Below are 27,112 nucleotides of genomic sequence, written 5' to 3' on the forward strand. Positions count from 1 at the left end.
GTTGTATGACTCATCATTTGTCGTTAAACGATCAACATGTACTACATGCACTCTTTTCTAATTTTCCAGTTACCCTGTTAGAGAAGTTGGATGAGTCAAGCTGTGATTGAATTCATTGGGTGAGATGCTGCCGCAAGAAAGCAACAGTTTATCCATAATGGCTCCCACCACACCTAAACTGCACACTCTTAGTCTCATCTTATATCACAAAGTCACTTGGTAATGCAATTAAGCTGGAAGTAACTGCGGACTTGTGGTAGAACTGATCGAGATGGCATTGGATTCGGTTCAATTAAGCTTAGCCTCCTTTTCCCCTTAGCTAATTCCCACCTTCATTCACATGTTAGCTAGGTCTTTATAGTATTTCTGCAACGCTAATAAAACTTTCATTTCTAGAATATATGAAATAGTGCCTCTCGCTTTTGAAGATTGGATATATAGAAAATTAAGGATGCATTCGGTCTCGCTTGTAGTCAAACTTGGAGACTTATACATCAGCAAAACCTCTAGACCAGGCAAAAGGACTAGCTGATTAATTACAAAACCAAATTAATTAGGTTTGCAGTGGTCTCAAGTGTCAAAAACTCATCGTCACTGGTCAAAGAGAATGATCATTAATCGAAGAAAAAGGTGGCTGTTGGTATACATCAATATCATCGTGAATATATATTTCTTTGAAGGAAAATAAAAGTCATATAGATCATGATGAGGAACTAGAAGGGAGGGAAAAGGAAACAGCCATACTGTGTATGTGTACAATTCATGGATGTTATACATTAGTGCACGTCATCCAGATCCATGCACAAATTAAAGACGACCACCCACATGGTCTTCATACATCTTAGCAATCCTCCACTAACTTGGATCGAGATGGTATTGATCAGATGAATGATGCACAATTAAAGTAGTCATATATTCATGTATGCGTGCAAACTAAATTATACTAGTTTGCCTTGTTTAGGTTTCTTTGTTTTTTTCCCCTTTTCTCTCTTGTATATCCTTGCGTTATCTTCAGTTTGATCACAACAACAAGTGTCTCCCTCTTCGATATGCTTTCTTCATGCAGACATTGGTGATGATGGTGAGAGATTCCTGCATGCACCTTTTGCTATTTAATTTCATCACATCGAATACGTGTAGTTCCTCTCTTTGTGCTTTCGCTTTCGCTTGCTGAAGACTGTCAACTGGAGGGGTTGGAGGGCACTTCACCATCCGAAGCCAACTTGGCACCATCAATACTGCTGTAGACTTCAGATTTATGAATAGACAGAGCTAGGAATATAATTGTTCAAATTAAACAAAAACTCTGGTTTGGCATGACAAACAAGCAGAATCATTCTGTAAAATTAAACCAGCTCAAGAAATTGATAGTCAGGTTGACTATTAGATTTCAGGAACAAGGTAGGTAAAATATCACTTCTTGCAAACATGATATTTCCTATATGCATATGCAGGAAGTCTCTTCAATTGTCTTTGAATTTCTATTTACCTATTAATGTTCTTGAATTTTGAGTACACGCGGTTATGAACGCACCGAGTGTTCATGGACAAACTTGACATCTTGATACCTGGCTCCTTAAAAGCTTATTTGTAATAGTTAAATACAAAAATATGAAAGAGACAAACAAGCTTAAACATTTTGTTAATTAGAACAAGCTTAACCACTTGTAACCCCAGATTGTAAATTAATAATAATTATGCTTAAGAATAAAGAAGGGAGCATATATAAGTTAAATTTATTAATTTTAGTTTTAGGTAAGTTACAAGGGAAAGTTTATAATTTTATCAATCTTGAGCTCAAATGATATTGCGTTCTTTCAAACTCGTTTAATTTTCTAGTAAACAAGTTTAAAACCAATCGAACTTGGTCATAAGTTCTTGCTAAGAATGAAAAACAACCAAATTAAATAGAAGCCTGTAGACAATAAGGTGAGATAGAATCTTTCAAAGATGTTATGCAAGGATGCCAAGCAAGTCACTCGGTCTGTGTTCCCAAGATGATTTGATTGAGTCCTAGAAGATAATTCAAGTAGGGTTCAAAGTTAATTCAGTTGTGTTTAGTTTAAGATGCAATTAACCATAAGTCATGTTAAATGTGACCAGTAAATGAGAACATATGATTAAGTTGAACACTGTGCGCTTATTTCTACTGAGTGCATATCGATATGGAACCATTGGTCGTCCTACCTGATCAGTATGCAGTCAATCTGGTGTCTGATGGGTGGATTCCTAATATGATGCACAATGGATTAAATGAAAAGAACATCAGAAAAATATCAATCAGGTAACAGCTAAAGGAAGGGCATGCCCTACAAAATTCAGAACTTCTTTAAAACAATTTGCGAATGGAAAATTTTTGTTTTAAAAATTATTGGAGCCAAGGCGGTCTAATATCGTCGCCCCCATTAGATATAGATCGTTAAATCAGAGAGAATATTTTACCTTAGTATAGTAATCTTTTGCACGGGGAAGATCAAATATCTAAGGCTTTGTTTTAAAAATTATGAGCTTGACCTGAGGCTGTAATCTTATGGCAACATCCTATTACAGTTGACTTTATTTAAAGAAAGAATAGTACCCTACCGACAAAACCCATCTCTTTCATTTCCACTTGGCTTATCCCAACACATGCACCACAACGGGACCCTCTCTTTCAGAGGGCTCCTTCCCCATTATTCACTTCTGCTTGGTGAGCTCTACTCAATAGTCGTCCTCTTCCAACGAATTTCCTCCTGTAATCTTGTCATTGCATTCATGCTGTCCTCGTGGATTGCCCGATTAATTAAAATGTGATAGATATAGTATAAATAGGATAAGAAATCAATTCTCCACCGACACATTCTTTGAAAAAAAAAAACAAGATTTAACTTGGAATATAATAAACATTAATAAGAGATAAAGAAGGTGCAACAATTGAACCAACACTTACTAATGACATAGGAGTACTATCAGCAGTCACAATAGATATAGATGAACTGGGAGAAAAAGAAACAAAAGATGATAAATTGGATGACATATGATGGGAGGCACCAGAGTCCAAAATCCACAAGGATGAAGATATACCTAACATACAAGACGACGACAAACATATATGAGAGGAACCTAACATGTCATAGGGTTATGAAACAAGGAATTGTTGAAACTGTTCAAACATATATGAATCAGATTTCCATAAAGCATCTGCACGACCAAGCATGATGACAGGACGAATAATTCTCAGAATAACTAAACTGTAAGAATACATATTTGTATGATCCGTAAAAACTGATGTCAGGACGACCCGTGGTCACACAAAGAATCTGAGGCAGAAAAGGATGTCAAATATAAAAATCAGTAGCACAAGACGTCGGTGTCAAAATCAGTAGAAAAAAATGTCAGTGCAGAAATCGATAACATAGGGCTTCGGCACCGAAATTGGTAGAAAAAGCGTCGGCGCCGAAATTGATAGCACAGGACGTTAGTGCCGAAATCAGCAGAAAATAATATCGGCGCTGAAATCGGTAGGACAGGACGTCGGGGCGGAAATCGACAGAAAATAGATATCGGCGCCGAAACCAACAGCGCTAGAGGACAGAAAATAAATGTCGGCGCCAAAATCAATAGCAGCAGTAGAATATGCCAGCGGCAACAGAAAACAATAACAGGGGGCGGTAGAAAAAATTAGATAGGAGAACATCTCTGATACCATGTAGAAATTAAGCGAAGGAAAAAAACTAACCATATTATTATATCTTAAAATTGATACAGAGTATAAGGTCTTATATAATTAAGTTAAGAAACCCTAAACTCTATAAAAAAAAATCCAAATTACCCTAAAAGCTATAAATAAATATATAATCTAACAATTTCCACTCTCTTGCTACTGACGGTTGACTATAAATTAACCCATGATTATCTATTTTTATTTAATTTAGGATGAATTGTGAAGGGCAGAGCGCAATAACCTTTTATTTTGGATTATGTACACTCATTTTTAAAATCCTTATCTATGGTGGCAAAAAGACGAATACGCTCGCTCACAGTGCTCCTGTCAATCCGTCACAAGATCAACACGGAAGAGATAAATCATGGACAGCTACTGGCCTTTAAAATCCTTATCTATGAACACACACTTTATAGATCATCAATTTTGCATCTATTAACGACCAAATTCTACCATCCTCGAAATGACTTTTTATTCCATCAAATTTATCGACCTTTTCGTATGGCCTTATAGTACAGTTATGTTTTTTCTCCTTATTTTGCCCAGGGTTACTTAGGTGGTGTTTGGTAAATCTGAAAACTTATGTCTGAAATCTGAATACTAAATTTTAAGTGGTGGAACACTTATAGACCTGAAAATAAAAAATTAAATAAATCAAATAAGAGGCTCTGAAATTTAAGTAACTAATTTGAAACCTATTTGATAAATAACTTAAATTAATATCTTAAAAATGTTTAAAAGACTATTATACCCTTATATATTACTATCTCTATAATAAATTTAATTTATTTAATTATATACTAATATAGCATAAATATAATCGTATAAATTAAATATTACATAAAATCGGTAAGTTTATATATTTTATTATTATTATTATTATTATTATTATTATTATAAATATAGATGTAATATATATATATATATATATATATATATATATATATATATATATATATATATATATATAATCGCGTTTATACTACCTATAAACTATAAACTAGGGTCAAAAAGTTTCTATATATCCGTAACATTATATATATGTATTATTGATTTGGTTTGAAAACTTCCTACCTGCTTATACAGGTTTGAAAACTTCATAAATCGTGCTTATATTGATAAATCGTGCTTATAAATAAATAGTTCGCAACCCATAGTGTTATTGAATTCAGAAATGTTCACAAAACATAATAATATTTAGATAGTGTTCACAAAACATAATAATATTTAAAATCGCATATTAAATAATTGATTTCCTATTTCTTCATGCAAATTAATCATATATGCTTGATCAGCTTGTCTCGAGGACTCCATCATTGATGTCCATCGTTGTTGATTATCTGCAGTCGTAATTTCATCTTCAAATTGTTCAAAAAACGAGTCTGTTGTGCAATTTGTTCTAATAAAATTATGTATTGCTGCACAAACAATAACAATATCCCTTTGAGTTCGAAAGTGATATGGAGCCATCTTATCCAATATAGGAAAGCGAGCTTTCAATACGCCAAATGTACGCTCGATAACATTTCTTAATTTTGCATGTGCATGATTGAATAATTCCTCTTTAGTTCGAGCTCTACCACCTCGTTGGAAATCTCCAAGCCAATAACGTACATTTCGATGGGGCGACATAAATCCTCGAATATGACAATATGTAGCATCACATAAATAATATTCATCTACAATTTCAAATAAATTGTAAACATAGAAGTTTAAAATAATTAATAATAATAACAACAACAATAATAATGTACCTGGACCCGGAAAGGGAAAGTTTGACCTTGGATTACGCATTATTTCGGTTAAGACTTTAGAATCATGTGCCACTCCTTCCCATCCCGCCCAAATGAATGTAAATAACATATCAAAATTGCATATAGCCAGTACATTCTGATAACATTTTCCTTTTCCCCTTCCTCTATATCGAACTTGTTCATTTATTGGAACAATGGCATGTACTAGAGTTCCATCTAAGGCACCTATAGCACCCTAAATAAATGTTATAATAAATTATTTATATCATGAAATGAGAAAGAAATAGTTACAATATGTTTAATTGAATATTAATTATTTACCTTAAACACTTCTCGAAGACGTTTATGCCTTGTATCATGAGATATTTGATTACCTTGAGTAGGAACAATAATTTCCTTAGAGAATTTCAGCATAGCTTTTAGAACTTAATGAAAGTAGAAGTTGATTGTTTGCGTTGAATGGCAAAATCTTCGTTTGACAAATCGTACTCGCAAATTATGGCTTAAAGTAATTAAAAACATAGACATCTTTTAACCATTCATTTTCTCTAAAAATAGAGCAAATCTTTATAAAAGCTTCTTTCTTCATCCTCAACATTTCTTGGCAATGAGCTAGATTTCCTTTAATAATTTCTTTAACATAACTAGCTCCATCAAGTAAAGAAATAGCATCAGGCCTTTGACCCCTTCGTCTTCTTCTCATAAGTAAAATTAGACGAAGGATAGTGATGACCTTTTTCCTTTTATTACCAGTCAACATATTAAATAACTTTGAATCACAAAATAGCCTATAAAACCAAATTTTAAAAGAATTATAAAGGGTATAACACAATATACTTAAATCACAAATATATAAAAACCAATTACGAACCAAACAAAATGATGTTTCAAAATTAAAAGTTTAAACAAAATAACATTCATAACATAATCATAATAAAGTCAAGTCCTTTCCTACCATAATTCTATATCAAGCCCATCTTCTTTCCTACCATTATAAGCCATTGTTTTTTAGCTTCATCACTTTTCTTCCTAAGATGCATCCAAAATTCTCTATATGTCTTACTTTCACAAAATATTGTCCCAGCAACAAAATATAAAGGATCGCTCTCATCCAACATATCATCAAGAACTTTGGAACATTCTTCTACGCTTGCCTCATCTGAATCATTTAAATTCTTAAGAGTTTCTAAAATCTGTTCGTCAATATATTCAGATTTGTTTGACTTTCGGCGTTTAGACTTTGAATGTTCTATGCTAGGACTATGAGATATCTCTCTTTCCAAATCAACATCGACCTCAACCTCAGCATCAACATCAATAGTAATGTTACTATTTGGAATAGTTGGTGGCATTTCTTCCATTGAGGGACCCCATGCATCTTTCCCCGTAGCTGTAATACCATCAAATAGTGACTTCATTTCATCTGCAAATTGTAGGCCGGCATATCGAAATTGTTTTGCATCTGGATAGATCTATAAAAAATATACAAAAGTGAGTGAATATAATATATATATATATAAAACACTATTAAATTAATTAAAAATCTTATAACTTACCTTAGTATAGTCATCCCACTCTTCAGAAGTCCAGCTAACAGTATTGCTAATGGGATCGTATCCATTCCCAGTTTTATTAACTATTCTTTCCCAGATGCTGTACTTTCTTTTCAGGTAATCCAATTGATTTTTCAACTGTTTTTGAGTAAGATCAAGTCCCTTTTTTTCTTTCATAAGATTACCAATTAGATCCCATGAACGTTTCTTAAAACTACTTCCACTCCTATTTCCACTAGTGCTTTCTTCAATACACGCATCTAAAAATGTTTTCAGAATTTCTGGATCTTTCCAATTAGCTCTTTTATCAACCATTTTATTTGTATTACTTGCCTAAAAAATAATAACATTTGACAACGTAAGTAAATAAAATCGGTAAGTTTATATATATGTTTATTATTATTATTATTATTATTATTATTATGATTATTATTATTATTATATAAATGTAGATGTAATATATATAAACTAGGGTTCAAAAAAGTTTCTATATTTTGAAAACTTCCTACTTGCTTTTATATTATGCATAATATTAGGGTTTGAAAACTTCTTATTCAATAATATATATATGGATTAGGTTTGAAAACTTCCTAAATCGTGGTTATATTATGTATTTGGGTTGAAAACTTCCTAAATAATATTAAATTGTGATAATATGCATAATATTAGGGGTTAAAAACTTTTTATATACTAGGTTGAAAATACATTAAACTAATCAAACAAGAAATGAAATATGAAATAAGAAATCATAAGAAACAAGAAAAGAAAGAAGATACCTGAGATGAAGACATGAGAAGATGAACAGCTAGGTAAAGCTGAGAGAGAGAGTTGAAGAAGAAGCGGCGAAATAGCTAGGTAAAGCTGAGAGAGAGAGAGAGTTGAAGAAGCGGCGGCTAAATGGTGAAGAAAAACCTAAATTCTAATATATATATATGAATGTAATTTTATTAATTATACAAGGGTATATAAGTCTTTATAAGTTTAATTTTAACTTACCGTGTTAAGATAGAAAAAAATAAGCTAAATATTTTAGCTTATTTTTTTGGTCTAAGCGTGTTAAGTTTTTTAGCTAATAAGCTGTTTTAAAATAGGTTATCAAATGAACTTTTTTAAAAAAAGTACTTATTATATTAATTTAAGCGATAAGCTGCATTACCAAACACCACCTTAGTGATTTTGGTTCTAAAGGAAGTTCCTCTATTTTGATGTTTAATCGCTAGAAGTTGTTTTCTCTTTAGAAAAAGGAAAAGGAATTTATCATGTACTATGCATGATAATAGAACTTCCTGCAAGGTAAGTCTTATTAACACATTTTTTTATCATTATTCTCTAAGTTTAGCAAGGAATTATGGTTAACTATTAGCAGATTGAGCTACAATTGACAATTAATACCCTTTTCCCAAACAATGATTCATGCGTATGCAGTGATAGTTCTCCCTCTTATAACAAAGCTCTTGAGCATTACATTTGCAAATTGAGCTAATATAATGACTCTTATTTGAAAATTTCTTTTGCAAAATTATACACGATGCTATAGAACCTCTGGGTTCCCAGCCTCCAGAAAGACAATAATAGAAGATTAATGTTATTGCTGATGATAAATAAAACATTAGCCATTGATGAACTTCAACAAAGATCACAAAATGACCTGAACTCTGAGAAGGCATATTATGAAATCATAACCCATTTAATAAAGCCAATTAGCACCAAGATCGCAATAAGCATTGATCAATGTTGTTAAATATAGTTCATTGTAGCCAATAAACATCTCCTCTCGGACGGTGCGATGGTTAAAACATGGGGTGTTACCACATGAAGTCTTGGGGTCGAAACTCGGCGTGACCGAGCATAATCTCCCCCATGTCTTGGCCATTTGCACTAATGGCTAGTAGCCACCCGTGATTTACCTCCTCCATATTGACCTAGGGATGGATTGACGGGGACGCTAAGGGCGAGCGAATCGTCTTTTTGCCACATTGTAGCCAATAAACATAAGACCGTGATCAGCACAGAGATATAACATCCATGAATAGTTAGCATCGAGTACAAGTAATTTCTTGACCTGTCATATTCTCAAGGGGTTAGTGAACTTTTAAGCTTCTAATGCTACATTTAACAGGGGAATACAAGGTCCAGAGTACAATGAGCATCAAACATCTTTAAGGCCACAACCATCGCAGAAGCTTCTGAAACAACTATAGAACAGACATCCTTTGCAATAAGAGTGTCTTGCAATCGAATCGAGAGTTCTTGAAAAAAAAAAAAGCTTTGATGCACTTATATTTATATAACAAAAGTTGACAATATAAGCTCCTTTTAAAATTAGAAAAATATGGCTCTGATACTATGGAAAAAAAAAACATTTATTGAAGGACATAGATTATCAGTACCAACCAAAACAAACTGGTCTTGGCTTATCGTGGCATAAGTCAACATTTGGGTTTGACTTATAAGTCTGACACAATAAGCCACCTGACGCAATATACCATAAGATGGCTTTGTTCTGGTCTGCTGACATTTGAGTATCCCAATATGTCCCCCCGAGCTAGGCCCCCTACGCACATCGTTTGCCATGCAAGATCGATAGTAGTATCAGAAAATAAACAAAACAAACTAAAATGCATACCTCTAATGAGACACCATAAAATAAAATAAAATAACATGCGCACAAAATACAAAGTGCGGACAAAATACAAAGTGATTTAACAAAATGATAAGCATGATTTATATCAGTTAAATAGAAACCAACCAAGACAAGTAATTGTAATGAACATCTATTATCAATCTAAAGTCCTCATTCAGTTATCATTATATCTTTAATTAAATACATCTTTCCTAAGAGTTGACCACATTTAATCTCTCACTAGAATTCTCACTGATGTGGCGATAGAGGGAGGTCCACCTGACACGGGGTCAATTGCCAAGGTGGAAGTCAAAGTTAAGATGGTCAACGTTCGGATGTCAAATGATCGGACGGAGAGTAATTCCAATGGCCGGTCGAGTAGTAAGGGCCCGACCGGCGGGAGACATGTCCGAGCAGACCTCCAGTCTAGCTCGGAATGATACGTAAGTCAACCAACGCTTAATAAGAAGTAGCGGGATGCCGAGGGAGATCAGATAGCTAATCCAAACGGGGGAGGACATGTTACTACACAGTCATCGCACGGAAGAGCAACTGAGTTCGCCAGAGCGGAGGGCTCCCGCCGATCGACTACTCGCTCGGCCAAGCTGCGGGACCTGGCCGTGGACGGAGAGGAGTCCCGGCTGAGCAGCTACCCCACTCGGCCAAGCACGGGACTATTGTAGTATCTCTCAATATCCTTTTGGGAGGTAGTGCCGCTGACACGAGGCATGGTCGACAAGTAGATCATACGACGAAAGCTTCTACTGTCTCGTCAGGGATATGCATGTCCTATTAAGATATGTTGTCAAAAGTACTTTCATGACACGTCCTTTCATAGGATATATTGGAGAGCGTGCTCATGCCTCGAGAAGCGTGAACGTCGTCCACCAGGGCTCTGTATAAAGAAGGGTCCATCACCGACGGATGTACGCGTGATCTACTATTTGTGCATAGTTCTACAGTTGCTCCACTTTTCTCCACATTCCAATAACTGACTTGAGCGTCGGAGGGCCAACGTCAGGATTCCTTCCTTGGCTCGGCACTGACGTTACTTGTTTTGCAGAGTGGAGCGAGGTGTTCAGCTAGTCAGTGAAGCCGCTATATCCCTAATTTTGCACCTTCCCGCTTTCGGACAGAATCACTCACAATTAACATGTTTCACTAGTTAAACACCACATTCTTTTGTTGATGCTCATATCTCATTATTTACTCTAGTTTAATGCACTATTGCAAGTTATGATCATGGTGAAAAACACATTAACCGCTCTAACAGATATCACATACATAATAGGTTCGCCTGATGTTGGATCGATGCCCTATCAATGTGATAAAAGTAGGAATGGGTAAAAGCCCTGCAAATCATGCAAGAGCAAATCACCTTGCACTTGGCTGCACAAGGACAACTATCCTAATACAACTCGTAAACCACTAATACACTAAAGTTCCTTAGGAGCACGGGCAGTGGCGCCCGTGGCGTAGCTAGGATTTTTTATCAGGAGAGGCAATTTTAAAAAATTCATAAAAGAAGAAGGGAATAACTTACTCCTCTTGGAAGACCATTACTTTTGAGAAAAATAAAAAATATAAGATAGAGAGAAAGAAACAAAAAAGAGAACTTTACCTTCATCGTTAGCAATTTCAAATAGTTTCAGTGAGCTCAACAAAAACACAAAGAGAGCAAGGTAAGACAAAACATGACTATTCTTGTGGTGCCAACAAAATCCTAAAAAATACAAGAAGAGGAAGAAGATATGGGAGCTAAGGGTTACTCAATCTTGTTGTTGGAAGAGAGCAACAATTGGTGTTGCATTTTTTGCTTATCGGAGAAGAGAAAGGAGAAGAAAAGAGAGTTCTTGTGCTTTAGAAGAGGAGTAGAAAAAATTGTAGGTTTATTTACATTGGAGAAGAGGAGAAGAAGCAAATGGGGAAGAAGAGAAAGAAAAATAATAAAATCAAGGAATGGATGAAGGGGTTGCAATGTGCGTAGGGAGGAGAGGGAGAAAAAAAATGAAAGGTTTTATCAAAAATATCCTAATTCCTTTTAAATCGATCGAATTCATTTAAACATTAAATTTGATTTGGTCATAACTCAACTTCAAATCAATCCTAATTTAAACCAACATAATCCTTATTTTCGTATCCACCCATTGGATTTAGTTCAAACCCGATTCAATTTTAATTTAACTTCCTTACTTTGTATCTTATAATTTAGTTCATCCATTTATTATTATATATTTTAATTTTAAAATTCAATATTTAGAATATATATATATATATATATATATATATATATATATATATATATATATATATATATATATATATATATATATATATAAGAGGGGGCGGTCGCACCCCCTTTGCTTAAGGTGGCTACGCCCCTGAGCACTGGGACGAAGCCCAAATTGTTAGCAGATGAAGAGCATAAAAAAAAATATAACACTCAAAATGGGAGGAAACTACTTCTTCTTATTTTCTTCATATCTAAATTGTTAAATACATAGGGTATTTATAGGGAGTACCCAAGATGTATCTACATAAATACATGAATCAATATTAAATAAGGTACATGCATTATCCAAAGAGTCATTCATGAATCTTCCAATATTCATGCACATAACTTTAATTCTAGTTTATATTTTCAACATCCCCTCTTAAACCAGATTCATTACTCCAAGTAAAAAATGAAGTTTCTTGAAAACATCAAATTTCAATGGTTTCGTGAAGATATTGGCAACTTGATCTTGTGACTTCGCGTATTCAAGCTTCACTTCTTCCTTCGATATACAATCTCGAATAAAATGATACCTTGTATCAATATGCTTGCTTCTTTCATGAAACACCAGATTCTTGGCCAATGCAATTGCAGATTTATTATCAACATAAATCTCCGTCGGATCTTCTTGTGACATATTCAATTCTTTTAACAAACTCCTTAGCCAAATAGCATGGCAAACACAAGAAGTAGCAGCTACATACTCCGCCTCACAAGTAGAAAGAGTCACAATAGGTTGCTTCTTAGAATTCCAAGTAAAAGCTGAATTTCCCATAAAGAAAACAAACCCAGTAGTACTTTTTCGACTATCAATATCACCGGCCCAATCACTATCACAATAGCCAACTAGCATAAAGTCGTCCGAGAAAGTATACAAGATACCATAATTAATTGTACCTTTGATGTAGCGAAGAATTCTTTTGGCAATTTTCAAATGTAAAGTAGTAGGAGCTTCCATGTAACGACTCACAAGTCCAACGCCAAAAAGAATATCCGGTCTAGTACAGGTTAGATACCTCAAGCTTCCAACAAGACCCTTGAATAAAGTTGGATCAACTTTTTCACCATCTTGATTCATGTGTGGCTTGATTCCACACTCCATAGGTGTCCCGACCGGCTTGCAATTTTTCATATCAAACTTCTTGAGAATTTCTTTAGCATATCCTTCTTGAGAAATAAATATGTCATCATTTCGTTGCTTCACTTCAATCCCAAGATAGTAGGACATTATGTCAATATCCGTCATCTCAAACTCCTTTGTCATAGCTCTTTTGAAATCTTTGGAGTATTCCCTGTAAAAATTAAGTCATCCACATACAAGCAAACAAGTAACATATCACCATTTTTATCATTCCTTGCATAGAGAGCATGTTCATGTGGCCACTTGATAAAACCATTTGCTCGAAAATATTTATCAATTCTGCTATTCCAAGCACGAGGGGCCTGCTTCAAGCTATAGAGAGTCTTCTTCAATTTTAGCACTTTATTTTCTTCGTTAGGCACTACATAACTCAAAGGTTGATCAATATAGACTTCTTTCTCCAAGTCTCCATTCAAAAATACAGATTTTACATCCATTTGATAGATTCTCCAACAATTTTGAGCTGTAATAGAAATGATCAATTGAATTATTTCAAGACGAGCAACAGGTGCAAATACCTCATCATAGTCAATTTCGACCTTTTGCTTGTACCCCTTGGCAACCAATCTTGCTTTGTATTTGTCAACCTCGCCTTGCGCATTTCTCTTTATTTTGTACACCTACTTCACACCAATTGTGTTCTTGCCATTCGGTAATGATACTAGCTCCCATGTATCATTCTTTGTGATTACCTTGATTTCTTCATTCATGGCATTTCTCCATTTGTTATCATGAGCAGCATCCTCATAACTTACAGGCTCGGTTTCTGCTAGTAAGCAAAATTGAGTAAAATCACTAAAATTTACCTCTTCAATGGCATCATAAATGTCACTCAAACTTCTGAATCTTTGAGGCCCTTCACTCGAGCTTGCTTCATTTGTTTGTGAATCTTGTGGTGGTGGTGGTGGTGGTGGTGGTGGTGGTGGAGTATTAGGTGGTGTCATGCCTTCTTCCCCCTCATCATCATCAAGGAAAGAACTATATCTCCTCTCTTTCTTTGTAGTACTCCACTCCCAAACACCTGCTTCATCGAACTCCACATCTCTGCTTATGACAATCTTTCCATTGCTTGGATTATACAACTTGTACCCTTTAGAGCTTTGATCATAGCCGATGAAGAGATACTTTGCACTTTTATCATCAAGCTTTGTTCTTTTCTCATCATAAACATGCGTGTAGGCAATGCTTCCAAAAACCCTCAAGTGTGAAACACTTGGCTTGTATCCACTCCAAGCTTCTTGAGGTGTCATACCATGAACGCTTTTGGTGTGACACCGATTCATCAAGTATACTGCACAAGAGATAGCTTCAGCCCAATATTTATTTGGCATATTCTTGCTCTTTAACATACTCCTCACCATGTTGAGAATAGTTCGGTTCTTCTTCTCTGCCACTCCATCTTGTTGTGGTGAGTATGGAGTCGTCATGGGACGATGAATGTCATTTTCTTCACAGAAAACTTTGAATTCATTATATGTGAATTCTCCACCTCTATCAGACCGAAGAGCTTTGATTTGATAGCCACTATGTTTCTCCACCATTAATTTGAACCTTTTGAAGGTTCCAAACACCTCTGATTTTGCCTTTAAAAAATACACCCAAGTTTTTCAAGAATAATCATCAATGAAAAGTACAAAGTAATTATTCTCACCAAGTGTTGATGGCTTGATTGGTCCACACACATCCGAGTGTATCAACTCCAATGGATGTTGAGCCCTTGTTAAAGACTCCTTGAGAAAACTTTTTCTCGGTTGCTTGCCAAAAAGGCATCCTTCACAAAGTTGATTAGGATGGTTTATGGAAGGCAATCCTTTCACCATTCTTCCTTTGCTCATCATTTTCAGCCCATCGAAGTTCAAATGCCCAAATCTCATGTGCCATAGCCAAGATGAATCTTTGAAACAAGATTTCAAACACATAGGAACATCACTCTGAATATTTAGCAAAAACATTCGGTTCTTTGTCATGGGCACCTTAGCAATCAATCTTCCACTATCATCTTTCAACGTCAAGTATTTATCTTTTAGGTGAATATCATAATTCTTTTCCAATAATTGGCCCAAACTCAAAATATTTCTTTTCATGGCCGGCACAAAAACACATTGAAAATTAATTGATGACTCCCATCTTTTGAACGAATCAAAATCGTACTTTTTCCTTTCACTTCAACTTTCGAAGAGTCGCCAAAAGTTATATCTCCATCGGTTGATTCATCAAGTTCCACGAACAAATTTCTCCTTCCGCAAATGTGGCTACTTGCGCCGGAATCAAGATACCATGTACTCTCATTCTCATCTTGATCATTTTTGCAAGCTAGAAGCAAAGTAGGGCTCAAATCTTCTTTTGCATCATTACTCTCCGCATAATTATTTGTCTCCTCCATATTATTTCTACATTCCCAAGAATAGTGGCCAAGACGATGACAAGTAAAACACTCAACTTCAGATTTGTCATACCTCATTTGATGGCCTCCACGACTTCTACCTCTTCCACGACTTCTTCTTTGATTGAAGTTTTGACTCCTCTCATTATTATATGAGGTGTTTTTGTCACCTTGTCCACTTCTTCCATAACCACAACCTCGACCTTGGCTCTGCCCTCTAGATCCTCCACGTCCGCGGCCTCTTTGGGATGTGCCTTGGTTTGTGTCCTTCAATGATAGCTTTGCTTTCAAAGCTTGTTCAACCGATTCTTGAACCGATTTTATCAATCTTTCTTCGTGTGCTTGTAAAGATCCGGCAAGTTCATCAACGGTCATGGTGTCTAGATCTTTAGACTCTTCGATGGCAACCACAATATAATTAAATCTTGGATCCAAAGATCTCAAAAATTTTCCAACAATTCGATCATCTTTCATATCATCTCCGTATCTTTTCAATTGATTTGTGACAGCCAATTCTCTTTAGAAATAATCCGAAATGGATTCAGAATCCTTCATGCGTAGAGATTCAAACTCTTCTCTTAGTGTTTGGAGACGTACCTTCTTCACTTTATCAACACCTTTAAATGAAGTTTGAAGAGTTTCCCATGCTTGCTTGGAAGTAGTTGCCACAGCAACTTTCTCGAACATCTTTTCATCCAAACTTTGATGGATGAGGGTAAGCGCCTTTTGGTCCTTCTTCTTGGCGGATGCCACATTTTTATCAACGCCATTCTCCACAGGATCCCAAGCTTCATATGATCCAAGCAAAGCCTTCATTCTTACGCACCAATTATCATAATTTTCCTTGGTGAGAGATGGAACAACAAATGGGGTTTCATTCGACATTTTCCTTCAAGCTTTGTCTCCAAACGCAAATGGTGGCTCTGATACCAATTTGTTAGCCGATGAAGAGCATAAAAAAAAATATAACACTCAAGATGGGAGGAAACAACTTCTTATTTTCTTCATATCTAAATTGTTAAATACATAGGGTATTTATAGGGAGTACCTAAGATGTATCTACATAAATACATGAATCAATATTAAATAAAGTACATGCATTATCCAAAGAGTCATTCATGAATCTTCCAATATTCATGCACATAACTTTAATTCTAGTTTATATTTTCAACACAAATCACATGATTGACTTAAAGTTTTCACCATTATCACTTTCTTATTTCAATCTAGTATTTACATGTTATTTTACTCTGGGTGTTCTTAACCTTGTTTAAGTTTACTTTAGAGACTACCCTAGGTATTAAGAGTTTTACATATTAATTAGTTCATTACAATTATTACATAGGTATAATCTCAAAATGGTCAAAACAAGAATATCATAGGAACAAGCAACTTACGGGCAAGTATCAAACTAGTGAGAATTATGAGAAAATTTCTCAAAACAATCCCACAAATGAATTTGCCTGTATGAATCAAACCTCATAATCAGATGATAAGAATCAAGACATCAAATCAGTTAGTCCCCTTAGCAATGTGTCCTCTACCAATTTAATTCTTGTCTATGTTTCTTCCAAACAATCCGACACTTTAATACATAAAGTATCGCAGCACTCAAAAAGATAAAGTAATCATAATTTATAAAATTTTCCCTTTAGCCTAGGGAGGCACATGTTCATCACGGTTAATAAGACTCTAGAAGCATGTATCTACTTCGACTAGCTATTCTTTATGCTACTAATAATATCTTTATTAATATTCCTTTCTTGTTGAATAATAATGCAAGATACATCAAACTCTTATAGAAATTTTTGTTCATTCATCTTGACTACTCTGTTACATTTTTATTATTACTGAAATTATATTAAGCAACATTTCATAAGAATATTGGAAGATATGAAGTCAGAATTTTTACTACAAATACCTCCAAAAATTATTGCCAGACAAAAGAAAAGAAGACGTAAAAGCTAGGTCTAATAACTTACGAAGAATCGCTTTCAATCTTTAGCCAATTTCTTCCTGGCAGCCCTGACATTGTTGTATTCAAAGTGTAGCACGTCCGGGATGTGCGACGAGTCCTTTAGGTAAAGGAACCTCCCAGCTGCGCTCTCTTCGATTGCCGGAAAGTATTCCACGAGCATATTGTTCACTATCCAAAACCACCCGGCACCAAGCGCCAATCCAAGAGTCGCTCCAGCGATGACCTAACACGTGAAAATTTAAATCTTGAGTGGATCTCAGTGATGAAGAAGCAACAGCGGGAGTCATACCTGGGCAATGGTGTGATAGCCGAGATAAACACGGGAGTAGAGGGTGAGTAAGGCAGCCGGCCAGGGAAGGAGGGCGAGGAGACGCCTGGATCGAGGGGAGGAGAAGCCGGCGCCATTGAGGAGGCAGAGGAGGGTAAAGTAGGAAGCAAAGAAGAACATATACTGGGAGTGGCTGGAGGGCCAGCCATGGGAGTCGCAGACCTCGAGGATGGCGCACATCGCGGAGGGACGCGACTGCTGGATGGAGGACTTGATGAGCTCGTTGAGGAGTTGGGAAAGGATGAGGCCAAAGGCGAAACAGACGCCCTGTAGTTCCCGCCGGAAGATGAAGTGGGAGACGAAGCCGCCGAGGCTGATGAAGACCGGGATGAGGGAGACCCATGCCAGGAAGTGCCCTAAGGAGTCGCCCCGCCGGTAGCGAACATGGGTCAGCGTCACCGCCTTCAGAGCCGCCACTGAAGGTCCCTCGTCCATCTCTCGGAATGGGAGCGTCGGTGGATCGGAGGAGGAAGGTGCTCGATGAATTGCTCCACTGAAGGTCCCTCGTCCATGCAGTTGGTGGTTGCCCTGTTCGTTGGGAACAGTCCAAATGGACGGTCGATGTTCCATGTGTTCAACGATTGGCCTCAATTTCCACTGTCGTATCGTCAAAAATGGAACGGTCTTTTTGATCCGTAAGAAAAGGCTCTTCTGGCTTTCTTGATTTTCAAAAATTATCAAGTTTGCAAAAGTGGATCATACCATTAGGAAAAAATATTAAAAAAAAAAGAAGAGATCATCAATAACCATTATTTTAAGTGAGACAAATTGATCTGAGACAGAGGCAGGGCACGAAATCTTCTCTTCTTACCAGCCTCGCCAAACTTGCAAATCAAAATAATTACAGGAATCACACACTTCGCTGGGCAATTCACGGGGAATTCTAAGGCAACAGTGGAACACACCTTGATAAAGATTTCAGGCTACAAATGGTCAATTCTCACAAGACTACAAATTGACTTCATTCAGCGGCATGCCAAATGTTAACTGATTAATATGCATATGCTGTACATGCAGTAGACTTAACCTATTCATAAGAAAGAGGACTATAAAGAAACTGTAACAGCCAAATGAACATATATGCCTGGCTAAGAGGAATCATAACCTAAATCCACGAATTGCAGACAATGTACAAATATCATTCAGAACGAAACCATCTCCTGGTTTAATTTGTAAGCTGTCAACTTCTGCAGTGTCCACAAGTGATTAGAACACCAACTGGAGCATAGACTATAAGCTGATAACTTCTTAAACAGATGCAATAGGGGTATGTATTCAAGCCACAGATGGTTATTATTCTACCTGACATGCTGAACCTATTGTCTCTCTATCTGGATGGTCACATGACTTATGTTGTGCTCCCTCCTGATGTATCCTATAACCTGATCGAGCACAACATCAGCATCCACTTCTTGAGTGATTGTAACATGGCATGCAAGAAGAATCTTCCCGACAGTGATTGCCCATATGTGGAGTTCGTGAATGGCTACCACGCCATCCATCTCACAGAGACCTTTCTCGAGCTTGGTGGCATCTATCTCTCGAGGAGTGCTTTCCATAAGGACCTCCAGTATATTCCTTAGCATCTTCACTGTAGTCAACAACACGACCACAGAAAAGATCAGCGTACATATGAGATCAATGATCTTCCACTCGGGTTTGTACCAGATGATGGCACCTCCAATCATGACTCCAACACTTTGGATCGAGTCTCCAATAACATGTAGATAAGCACTGTGGACATTGATGTTTCGTTGCTTCTTCCGGACACAAGAATTCTCATCTGAAGAATGTTGCAGAAGAGGAACATGCTCATCCTTCAGCTGCTCCTCGTCGGTATGATGATGATGGTTGGTGATTGTAACACCGTGACCATGATCATGCCCAGCGCTGTGTTTATGATGATGAGCATGGTGATCATCATGCTGGGAGTGGTCATGGTCATCATCCTTATGACTGTGATCATGTTTACCATGCCCATGACTGTGCCCACCATGTCCATGCTCATGACCGAGCATGACCGCCATTATGATATTGACTAATAAGCCAAATGCAGCAACAGCAAACATCAGCTTGCCTTGGACCTCACCGTTGTCATGTATAATTCTAGCAATAGCTTCGTAAACCAATATACCTGCCAGGAGCCATATCATTTGAATAGAGACCAGCGCTCCAAGGATCTCTACACGGAAAAACCCATATGATTGCTGAGGTGTTGCCTCCCAGCCTGATGCCCAGAGTGAGAACAGGGAGATAGCAAAAGCAGCAACATCAGAAAGGAGATGAGCAGCATCAGTAAGGATCGCAAGACTGTTTGCTGCAACGCCTCCAGCTACTTCTACGCTCATAAATATTACACAAAGGATGACAACCATTAAAAGTTTCTTCATAGACGCAGATCTTTCGGTGGCATCTTTGGAACTGTTTCTAGAGTCAGAGAAATCACAAGCACCCCCACAAATCTTATTTCCATCGATACTAGAAACAACAGGGGGCAAATCCATGTCTAATTCAATAATATGAGACCCATGAGAACTTTTCTCCATCTGAAACACAAAAATAGATGTCAGCAACTCTCTGTTTTATCAACATAGAGCTTCTAATTAGTTCGGCACTATGGCTTCTAATTAGTGCTTCACAAGATATATACAGTGACTAGATTTTCCCCATAGCATGACTCAACAACAGAAGTGACATCAAGAGTACAACCCAGAACAATAAGCAGGCATTATAAAGGAATAATTCAACTAAATTCTACTTCAACCTCAACTGTAACATAAAAAATAACAACTGAATTTGCCGTATATGTCATAGTAAACTTGATGGTCAATGCTGAAACATCACAACTTCATAAGTATATAAGGAAATTGACAGAAGTACATTCAAATTCAAATAAGGTAAGAAGCCTTAGCATGAATATAGAATGGATGGGAAAAAAACCCATCATTTCTTGCAATCAAATAGCAGAACACCAAAGTCAACATTGTCATACTAATATCTCTGTTGTGGGACTATGGGTCATTTTGTTTCTGGTTAAGTTTATGATGCAGGGAATTCCAGTTCAATTGCATCAACGGTGAGAAAGACGAGCATAAATGTAACATCATATTAATAAAAGGAGAAAACTTGCAACTCAAAAGTCTTCTCTCTTTCAGATATTCTTCTAAACAGTTTTCACCCCTTCATGGGCTTGTAACATTACCTACCAATCTACTTGAAAAATAACTTTTAGCAGAAGGAACAACATAAGATATTTACCTACACAGCATCTTAGAATTTCGTTCAGTAATTTTAATCGATTGCATGGACCAAAAACAAAATGGACCTAAGATAAAATGGAAGATTCGGCTTATGCAACAAACACGCTATCTTCCGCTGTGAAACGATCATATCAAATTGAAGCAGAATTAGACAGGATCGGTCAAAGGAAAAGTGTTTTATATTTCAAATAAAACTGTTTTATTCAATAACATGGGAAAGTTAATTTAAGAGTGGCAAAGATCCTGGACGTTACATTACAGGATTCACCATCCTACGCAACGAGGTAACTGAAAAGAAAGTGTTCTCCAGGCAGAATAAAAGGCGAAAGCATTCCATCAATTTACTGCTTCAATTCCGTATCAAAGAATAAACCCTAATTCTTCTGCAAGAGTCCGTAGACCACGTGATTTGCCGTGGCAAATGCTAAAGAACCACAGTTTATCCTATGTAACGAAATATTCGAATCCATTTTCTGTCCCTATTATCTTGAAAACGAACAGACGATGGCATTTCTAACAACAAAATCAAGCTGTAACCTTCCAATGGACCACAGAGATTTTAGAGTGAACGCAAAAACCCTAATCACACCAATTAAAGCATTCACATATTTGGACCAAAGACGAAATTCAAAACGTGGAAGAACAGATTTCAACTAATCATGACAATAGCAGACACAAAAATAATATAAATAAATAAATAGAATATAAAAACATCGCAGATTTCTCAGACTCCCAGAATTGAGAAGAAGATCAAAATGTATACTTATACACATTATATAAAAAAAAAGCGGTAGTGAGTTTCCTTAACAAATCATTGCTGCTGCAATAAATCAGAAAAAGGTAAAACTTAAACTAAGCGTACCAAAATCTTAAAATCATTTAAGCACCAGAGAAAGCAAAACAAATTGGAACCAACGATGCGAATATCAGTTACCTTATGAAAATCAGAAGAGATGGGAATAGTCTCCGGCGTCGTTGCTTCCCCCCTTGTGGAACGAATTGAGAGGTGGAGAGCGGAGCGAAAGAGATAGGAGACTGGTTTCGTACGCCCGTCGAAAACTGATTCTGAACTCGGGTTGGGCTAGAGATAACAAAATATAAGCCGCACTAGGATCATCGCCCAAGTCCTACCGCGCTTGAATGGAGCCACAGGGAGGAGTCCACGGAGAACAACAGCCCACTTGTGTTCGAGGTAACAACTTGGGTTTGTACTACGTTTGTCGTTTAGATGAGGCAGTTCAGGTGGGAACCATCTGTGCCTCAACCCGTGACCGACGCATCCAATTTGTTAACTCACCATTTTCTTATAATATAACCCTGAACCTCTACCCAGTTTAAGTTTATTTCAGTGTAGCCACCTGGCACCAACCCAGTTCAGTCAAACCCGAGTCAGCACGAGCTTGACTCAATATTTTTAGTTTTTTATTTTAAAATATTTAGGTAGAATTCTCAGTCCACGTGTATGAGCCCTACCGGGCTCAGCCGCTCCTGGTGGAGTTCGGATCGTCTGTTCCGAACTCCAGTGTCCCGTGTTCCTTTATTAATCGAACAATTGTGGCACCCTTAAAATGTATGAGACATTCTGGTGAAGTGCACGATATTCTTGACATGTGATATGACCCATCCGATCGACGAGTGGGATAGAGGAGACAAGATCCGAACTCCTCACAGCCTAAGCCACCCTCGGCTAAATCACTATTTAATTGACATTCATAATTTCAAAGGCGTCATTTGGTCCATTACCGTAATAAATTTAAATTGATTGGAAATAAGAGTATAGTATTAAGTTGATATTTAAAAACATAAATATAATAAAAAGAATTATACGAACATATAAAAATTAATTTCAAGTCATTCCAAACTTTTAAGTTTATCAATTCATTTTAACCAAAACTAATTGATGGAATTAGAGAATTTAGAATGACATAAAATTAAATTCTATGTATTCGTATAGTTTGTTTTATTATATACAAGATCTCAAACATCAAACAGTTTTTTTATTTATCTAATTCTCCTAATTATATTCATATCTTTAAGCATCATTTCCGAGTGTCAATTTTTTTAATATAAATTAGATTTTTTTAATCGATTGTTACACTGTAATAATCGATTAGAAAATTATTATATTTTGATGAACAATGTCGAAATTAATTGATTAATTGTTTATTAATTGCCACAAGTAAAAATAAAATTAATTATATGATTTAATAATTTTAAAATTTGGATAACTTATTTAGGTATTTCAAAACTTCAGTTACATAGTCAATTTACCGTTTTATTTTAACGTGCCGGACGGTTAATGAATATGAGCTTCAGTATCTTTTCTACAACTAGATTTTTTTTATGGGCTCTATCCATCTATTTAAGCCCACTAAAGCTTTAGCCTAAATTACATTATAGGGCCGAAAATACTTAATGGTCCTAAAAAGTTTGAATTTGTGTCAGATGACATTTTCTTTAAATGTCGGTGGTTGGGTTTATATGGTACTAACGGATGAGTGCAAAGCATGTTACATTAAACATTGGACAAGAGGAAGTAACGAACAAAGAAAATATATACTCCAGAGGAATGAAGCATCGTAGTTTGCATGCCCTTGGGCAAAGGAGGAATATATCCTTTGAGTCTTGCGCTCAGTTTACTCAAAGTAGGATTTGGTGAGAATACAATTAAAATTTGACAGAAAAAAGTTATAGATTTAAAAAATAAAAATATCTTCATGGGCTTTTACATTCGATGAAGTAATAAGGGATTAAATCAAAAGCAGACAATACGAATGATACGATATATAAAGGTTGAATTTAAAAAGATCGAACAATCAAAAGTTAAGAAGATGTAGTGATCAATAGTCAAGGGGACGAAGTGACGTGACAGTCAAAGGTCAAAATGATATAGCGGTCAAAGGTCAAGGAGACGTGGCAGTCAACAGTCAAGAAAAAGAGGGAGTTGGACTGTCTCACATCATTAGCCGCATATTTCTTGGACGGTCACAGCCAGGGCAGGTCCTCTAGATCTGAGACATAAGATGGAGCTCGTACTAGTTCTTGACCTGCCCCCGACTGATTGGACTTCCCCAACTCGGGTCGTGTAGCCAAGCCTGGTACTTACACTAAGACAACTCCCGGCCGGCCCTTTAGCGATCAAGGCGTGAAAGATGAGTCCCTCACTACAGCTCATTCTCCTCATCAAGACTCAAGTAGAGTGATACATCTGAACGGTCATCCTAAGCTGTCTGTAGCTAAATCCGGGCGGGACGAAAAGCGCTAAGAGACAACAATATCAGGGAATCGTAACCTCCTGTTAGAGAATAACTGTTATACGTCAGGGAATATTCCAATGGTCTGCTATCACATGCGAATGGAACCTTCCTTCCACTAATAGGAGGCCATCGTACATCCTCTCTCACCCGACAGGCCTTGACACCCGACATTCTCTGACAACAGACAGGCTCTGAAGGTACGCAGTGTCATATAAAAAGGGAGGTCCTCTTCCTTAGCCAGGTATGACACATACGCACTTATCTTTAATAATTCTTTTCCCATCGTACACTGTTCTTCTAGAGAAAAAAGACCTGACTTGAGCGTCGGAGGGCCTGCGTCGGGCACTTTTTCCCTAGTTTCCTGTCTCTAATGCTCCGGGTGCTTGTCTGAGTGTGTGTAGAGTTTATGTACTACTTATAAGGAACTAGATGTGCTAAACACGCAAACGCGCAGCGGAAAAATACTAGTTCCTCCAGAAGATCCATACGAAAGAAAAGAGTAATTACTACATATGCTAAGTTTTCTAACATGATAGTATTATACCTCTGTAGTGTGCTCACGAACTCCCAATAGCTCGGATCACAGTATAATCTCACGTTCGTGCCTCTACGGTATCCACACGAACAAGCGTTCGTTTGTCTCACAAACTCACAAGGTGGAGATGAAACCACCTAAGGTTGTGCTAGCAACCTTGAGAAGGTTTCGACCAAGAGGAGAGGAGAGGAAGAAGACAATGAAGAAGTTACAAAAAATGAGAGGAAAAATGGCTTAAGTATTTTCATCCAATAAAAACATTTAATGTACATTAATTCTATTAATGAGTCTTAATGATCATTCACTCTCCATTAATGACACATTTGAAAACCTCTCATTTTAAATTTAAATTTCGAAAATTAAATTACATATATGAGTGCTAGTGCTAGTGGGAGATTATTAGTGTTAGCCCTAGTACCAATTATGAGATGATTGTAAAAGGCATATTTTGTATCATATATCATTATTAATAAAAGACAAAATTGATTATTATATTTATTTCAGTTCAGTACCGATTGAATAAGTATAATAATGTTCTTGGATAGTAGGTTCTTATCTACAACATATCAATTAGTTGAATTGATAGTAATATATGTAGATATATATATAGAACACTACTCTAAACTATTCCTATTCAAGCATTAATATACAAGGACAATATTAATGCATTGAGACTAGCATGTAGGTCAACGGATAACTTAATCTCACAAGTCATGGATATGAGATATCAGGTTGACACATGGGTATATATTAGAGAATATATACTGAATGATCTGTCATGAGAATATTTCATGGATCGTTATATGAGTGTCATAAACATTCTCATGTGACTATTGGTATGAATAGTCCTTAAACCTGAAGTCGCTACGGTTCCCTACATAAGGAGTTGTGTACTTGATATCGGCAAACGTCACCTGTAACAAGGTGGACAATAAAGTCGATCGCTGGGTATGCAATAAATTATGCACAGGGATGTGAGTGATGTAGATGGGATCTATCCCTTCCATATGACGGAAGCGATATCTGTGAGCCCCTTAATTAGTAAGACACAAGAAAGCATGACCATGCGCAAATGAGTCAATATGAGATATTGAACTTATTTGATTGAGTGTGTTTACTTAGAGATCAAGAAATATAAAGGTTGATAAGAGGATGATACGGTCTATACCTCATTGATCAACCTAGATATCAAGGATAGAGGGACAAAGTCATACAAGATAATATTCACGGACAAGTTAGGTCGGATCTCGACTTTCTCATCACTTGGGTAGCAATGATGCCTTGTTAGATGTCACTCATTGCTTATGTATCTAAATATTGATTTAGATACATTGTCAACGTTACGAGAACCTATTGAGTCACACACAAAGAACAAGTAGATTTGGAGATGAGTTCATATGATGAATCATTGGATTAAGTTTTATCCGAATTGGACTTATTGAGTTAGATTCAATTGGATCTAATTGTTGGATTAATTCCAATTCAAACTAGACTCAAGGAGTCAATTCAAATTAATGAAATGTAATTCATTGAATTTGAATTGTATGAGATTAATTAAGTAAGACTCGATTGAATTAGACTTGAGTTAGACTCAAGTGAATTAGACTTGAGTTAAACTCAAGTGAAGAGACTTGAGTTAGACTCAAGTGAGGATTAATGAGATATTCATTGAATTTTGAAATTTAATGATTCATTTGATTCAATTTTAAAAATTGAATTTGAAATGAGGAGTTACAAGTGTGTGGTCCTTAATGGAGTGTAAATGCTCATTAAGGCTATTAATGCTAATTAAGTGTTTTCATTGGATGAAAATACTTGAGTGTTTTTCTCTTCATTTTGGCTTAGTTCTTCATTCTCCTTGCACTTCTCCTCTCTTGGCTGAAATCCATTCTCAAGGTTGCGAGCACAACCTATCTCCATTTGTAAGTTTGTGAGACAAACGAACGCTTGTTCGTGTGGATACCGTAGAGGCGCGAATGTGAGATCGTGCTGTGATCCGAGCTGTCGGGAGTCCGTGAGCACGCTACAAAGGTATAATACTATCATGTTAGAAAACTTAGTATATGTAGTAATTTTTCTTTCCCTTCGCATAGATCTTCTGGAGGAACTAGTGTTTTTCCGTTGCGTGTTTACGTGTTTAGCGCATCTAGTTCCTTACAGTGGTATCAGAGCAAAGACAAGTGGAAGCCTAAGGATAAGGGGTAAGACCCAAGTCAAAGCAATGAGTGGCATCTAGCAAGGCATCATTGCTACCCAAGTGACAAGAAAGTCGAGATCCGACCTAACCTGCTCGTGACTATTATCTTGTATGACTTTGTCCCT

At 36.5% G+C, this 27,112-nt stretch overlaps 2 protein-coding genes across 3 annotated transcripts; both read right to left on the minus strand.

Annotated features, from left to right (window-relative positions):
- Positions 1-17,405: 17,405 nt before the first annotated feature.
- LOC122005099 (lipid phosphate phosphatase gamma-like) lies at positions 17,406-18,236 on the minus strand. Its single transcript, XM_042560018.1, has 2 exons — positions 17,700-18,236; positions 17,406-17,633 (listed from the first exon to the last, which is right to left on the minus strand). Exons 1-2 carry the CDS (start codon positions 18,171-18,173, stop codon positions 17,427-17,429), a joined length of 681 nt encoding a protein of 226 aa, XP_042415952.1. The 5' UTR covers positions 18,174-18,236; the 3' UTR covers positions 17,406-17,426.
- Positions 18,237-18,608: 372 nt separating this feature from the next.
- On the minus strand, positions 18,609-22,053 carry LOC122005097 (metal tolerance protein 1-like). 2 transcript variants are annotated; one of them, XM_042560016.1, is made up of 2 exons: positions 21,933-22,053; positions 18,609-20,284 (listed from the first exon to the last, which is right to left on the minus strand). In XM_042560016.1, exon 2 carries the CDS (start codon positions 20,282-20,284, stop codon positions 19,055-19,057), a length of 1,230 nt encoding a protein of 409 aa, XP_042415950.1. In that variant the 5' UTR covers positions 21,933-22,053; the 3' UTR covers positions 18,609-19,054. The 2 variants fall into 2 exon arrangements, with proteins under 2 accessions (XP_042415950.1, XP_042415951.1); XM_042560017.1 differs by lacking the exon at positions 21,933-22,053 and adding an exon at positions 21,861-21,909.
- Positions 22,054-27,112: the final 5,059 nt, after the last annotated feature.

This window comes from Zingiber officinale, chromosome 7B, assembly GCF_018446385.1.
Source record: "Zingiber officinale cultivar Zhangliang chromosome 7B, Zo_v1.1, whole genome shotgun sequence".
Lineage (NCBI taxonomy): Eukaryota > Viridiplantae > Streptophyta > Magnoliopsida > Zingiberales > Zingiberaceae > Zingiber > Zingiber officinale.

Bases quoted from the DNA above. Each gene is read 5' to 3' on its own strand.
- LOC122005099 (XM_042560018.1), bottom strand. From the start codon at position 18,173: ATGGACGAGGGACCTTCAGTGGCGGCTCTGAAGGCGGTGACGCTGACC. The intron at 17,634-17,699 runs GTATGACTCCCG...TTCACGTGTTAG, and splicing joins GCTATCACACCATTGCCCAG to GTCATCGCTGGAGCGACTCT.
- LOC122005097 (XM_042560016.1), bottom strand. From the start codon at position 20,284: ATGGAGAAAAGTTCTCATGGGTCTCATATTATTGAATTAGACATGGAT.